General features: G+C 41.1%; 1 protein-coding gene across 1 annotated transcript; it reads right to left on the reverse strand.

The window, feature by feature from the left end:
• Positions 1 to 652: 652 nt before the first annotated feature.
• htr1e (5-hydroxytryptamine receptor 1E) lies at positions 653 to 1,789 on the reverse strand (the record flags this gene model as incomplete). The annotated part of the gene is made up of 1 exon (XM_080526035.1): positions 653 to 1,789. The coding sequence occupies one exon, from the start codon at positions 1,787 to 1,789 to the stop codon at positions 653 to 655; it is 1,137 nt and encodes a 378-aa protein (XP_080382161.1).
• Positions 1,790 to 3,859: the final 2,070 nt, after the last annotated feature.

The raw sequence follows: 3,859 nt of genomic DNA on the forward strand, positions 1-3,859 counted from the left end.
GTAGGCTACGGCTGTGTTCGGAATAGCGTACTAGCATACTACTCATACTAGATATGACGTAGATTTTGAGTATGTAGTACGTTCCGAACGTACAGTATGCGAGATTTGAGTATGCGAGAAATTTAGTAGGCGAGCAGTTATTACCACTGCCGCGTACGCAGACAGCACGTGACCAAAAGCGCAGTATCAACAAATGCCACCTGATGTCATTCAGTGTACTGTAGACACGTCATGCATTTACCTCCTTTGTGTTTTAAACCGGAGAAATCAGATCGAATTTGATTATCATGACATCAAACTTATGTCGTCACTTACAAAACAAAATCCTCTTTTCACATGAGTTTGAGCTGAGTTCTGTCTTTGGTCCAAAATCCCCTCCATAACATGATGGGGCGGAATGTCTCAGTCAGATCGTAGAAAACAAGTCCATCATAACTTACATTTTTTAAATTTTGTGTGCAAAACATCTTCTTCCTATGAGCCATTGTGATCATTATTTTTTGGCAAAAAATGATCTTGAAAGAAAGCAAGTAACACTATTTGTTTCGACTTTTATTTAGAAAATCACATCACACCGGTTACATAGGAAAATGACACACTGCATATTCCTGCATACATTGCCTGTTTGGGCAATATGTTCAATCTAGGAAAACTATGCATGCTCCTTTCGTTTGAGCAGTTTCTTAAAAGCTAACTTGAAATCATCATTGAAGCTAGTGTAAAGTAGAGGGTTGATGAATGAATTGATGTAACCAAGCCAGGTTAAAAAGTCAGACACTTGGGGAGAGGGGTTTACGACCTGTAGTCCCACAAGGAGCTCCTTCACAAAGAAGGGCAACCAGCAAAAGATGAAAGCACCAAGGATGAGGCCCAGGATTTGTGCTGCCTTCCTCTCACGGGAGGTACAGATCTGGTTCCTCTCATCTGTCGCCTCCATCTCTGTCTCAAAAGATGGAATACGGACGGTGACATTGAGCCTGTCAAACTCCAGAGTGGGATCGATCGTGCTCAGGTCTGATATGCAGAGTGTGTGTGTCACACGGCAGTGGTTGAAGGAGTTTTGACTGTCCGTGCTCCGGCCGCTCAGGTGCCGTGAGGAACCTCGCTTCTGGTAGAGTGTCTTTGCTGCATTGTAGATCCTATAGTATAAGATGAGGAGGAGGGTCATAGGGATGTAAAATGCCCCCAAAGTGGAGTAAATGGTGTAACCCACATGGTCATGTTCTATGACACACTGTTTAGGACCACTGCTCCCAGGCCTGTGTCTCCAGAAGAGGGGGGGGATGGATATAAAGACTGAGATTACCCAGGCAATGCCAACCATGACAGCTGCACGGCGGGCTGACCTCTTACAGGCATACTCAATGGCCTTAGTGATAGCCCAGTAGCGATCCAGCGCTATGACACACAGGTGCAGAATGGAGCTGGTGCAACAGGTCATGTCCACGCTCAGCCATGCCTCACACACCACCTGGCCCAGCGACCAGGTCTCAGTGGTCATGTAGAGAATGCTGATTGGCATCACCAGGACAGCTACTAGGAAGTCAGTGACAGCCAGGGAGCAGATTAGGTAGTTTGCAGGCAAGTGCAGCTTCTTGGTGGTACAGATGGCTGCGATGACAGCGCCGTTGACCAGCGCAGTGAGGAGGGTAAGAATCCCCAGCAGAACTATGACTACAACCATCCTATCTGTGAGGACTGACACTTGGAGAGTGCTGGTAGGGGCATCTGTGCAGTTTGTGATGTTGGTGCCTGTGGAGAAGTCTTCAAAGTATCTCTCCATCGCCATCCCCGGGCAGAGCCAGCTCTCCCCCTCTCTCCCAGGGACACAATCCACACTAAGGATTAGTGGTCATCCTGTAACAGACAAAATAGACACAGGTTTACATATTACAAAGTGCAACCATGTTTACATGTTCAAGCTGAAATGATGCATTGTCACAATGAAATTTACATTATTATACTATGTGTTAATTGGAAAATATCTGAAAACATATGTTGTAATTATGTCCAAGGCTGAAATGTAGAGGGCACTGTTTATCTAAACTCGTCTGTGTTTTTCAGCAGCCTAATAATCTATGGAGCTGTCCGTATGTTGTTATTGAAGGATATCATTCAATAGAAAAATTGTACAAAATTAAGGTAGAATAGTAGTAATTTGTGCTTCTGTAAGGTTTTGATGTTGTGCTGTTTGGCCTTTATGTAATATATTTTGGGTGGAGATGAAAATCCACTCATTGGTGATTATAAAGCTACGGGTGATTATAACACACTGATTATTGTGACCTCTTCTTTTTGTTTGTTCATATAGAACAAATTATGTTTGAGAATGTTTGAGACTGTAATGTGGTCATAATCAAATATCACTGCTGATGCAGACACAACATTTTGACCTTTTACATATATGAGAAAATGTATGTTTTGAGAAATACTATACAGTAGCCTAGGTCTAATCGTCCTAATCTGACAGAATCATAGGCAGTTACAACATGTGTCTTCTCCTGAGTTAAAAAGGAGCTTGGAAGGAATAATTTCTATGAATTACTGTCAAAACTTGTGTGAAATCATAATGCTGGGTGATTATCTGTGTTTGTGTTTGAATGAATACCCAGGTCCCTGAAGAGGAAATAAATGATGTACCACAATCACAATGCATTAACAGATCGTCAGAGAAAAGGTGGAGGAATCAGCTAGATGCTAGATTCTCTTTACTCTAATTTAAATATATGCTTATTTATTTACAAATATATACAAAACACTCTCTGTGGGCATACTACAGCCACAGAGGGAAAACATACAGTGCAGTCCACATGTGGCATAATATATATGATTACATATTATGGAAATTAGCCATATAAATCTAAAAAAGGTTTATCTATTACATCCAATGTCTCTTATCACCTCTGAGAGGCAGAACAATTGACCTTTATATTTGCAGCAAGCATGAGAGACTGCTGAAGGACATTGTTTGAAGACATCAAATCATTCAGGTAGACCAGGTAGACGGAACATTTCAATATCAGCTGTCATCACGGACATGGAACACTGCTCCTAGTGCGCCTCATACAGATATAAGATGATGGAATGGCCACTGATAGGTGGGTAAAGACTGGGACGTGGTTAGGGGTAAGGTAGTTTAATTTTAGCCTGGTAGGTATTGAGTACCACCAAACTGTCAGAACAGCTAGATAACCTTAACACAAACAATGAATCTGTCAGGTCAGTGTTCAACCAGACGTTTTGCTCAGATCCATCATTTATTACAAGGGTCAACTGAATGAAAGTACTGAGAATAGCCACTTGGTGGGGATAGAGGGAAACACATCATGGATTATTACAGAGAAAATGTAACAGAGTATCTACCTGTGTAAACCAAAACATGTCAGATATGACACATTTCACATAGTATTGGAAATTCAAATTGTACTGTCGATTTAAAATAGTAAGTAGCAAAGGACAATGAATGAAACATGACATTTCTCAATTCTTCTATTTTAAAGGAGTTTATGAAAGGCTAAATGGAACAACATTGAGTAAAACATTTTATTTTCTCACAAGAATCACTGTTCGAAATACAATAGTATCTCCATCAAAACATGTAAAAAAAATGTGTGAGTTTTCTCATTCTGTATTACTTGGTGTGCAAATCTGGAAACAAATGCTTTTCAGGGAGAAAACAAAAGGAGGGGTGCTTTCCCCATCATTTCAATGTGAGTCATCACTACTTCATGACTAAAGGATAATGCAGATGGAGAACTGTGTGAAAGTATGTACTTGTCTCCCCTCCATGATGCACCACTCAATATGAAGTCTAAAGAGACTGAGGAACAAGGTCTCAGCACACTTCTACCGAATAATT

The sequence above is a fragment of the Nansenia antarctica genome, assembly GCF_963989245.1.
Source record: "Nansenia antarctica genome assembly, chromosome: 3".
NCBI lineage: Eukaryota > Metazoa > Chordata > Actinopteri > Argentiniformes > Microstomatidae > Nansenia > Nansenia antarctica.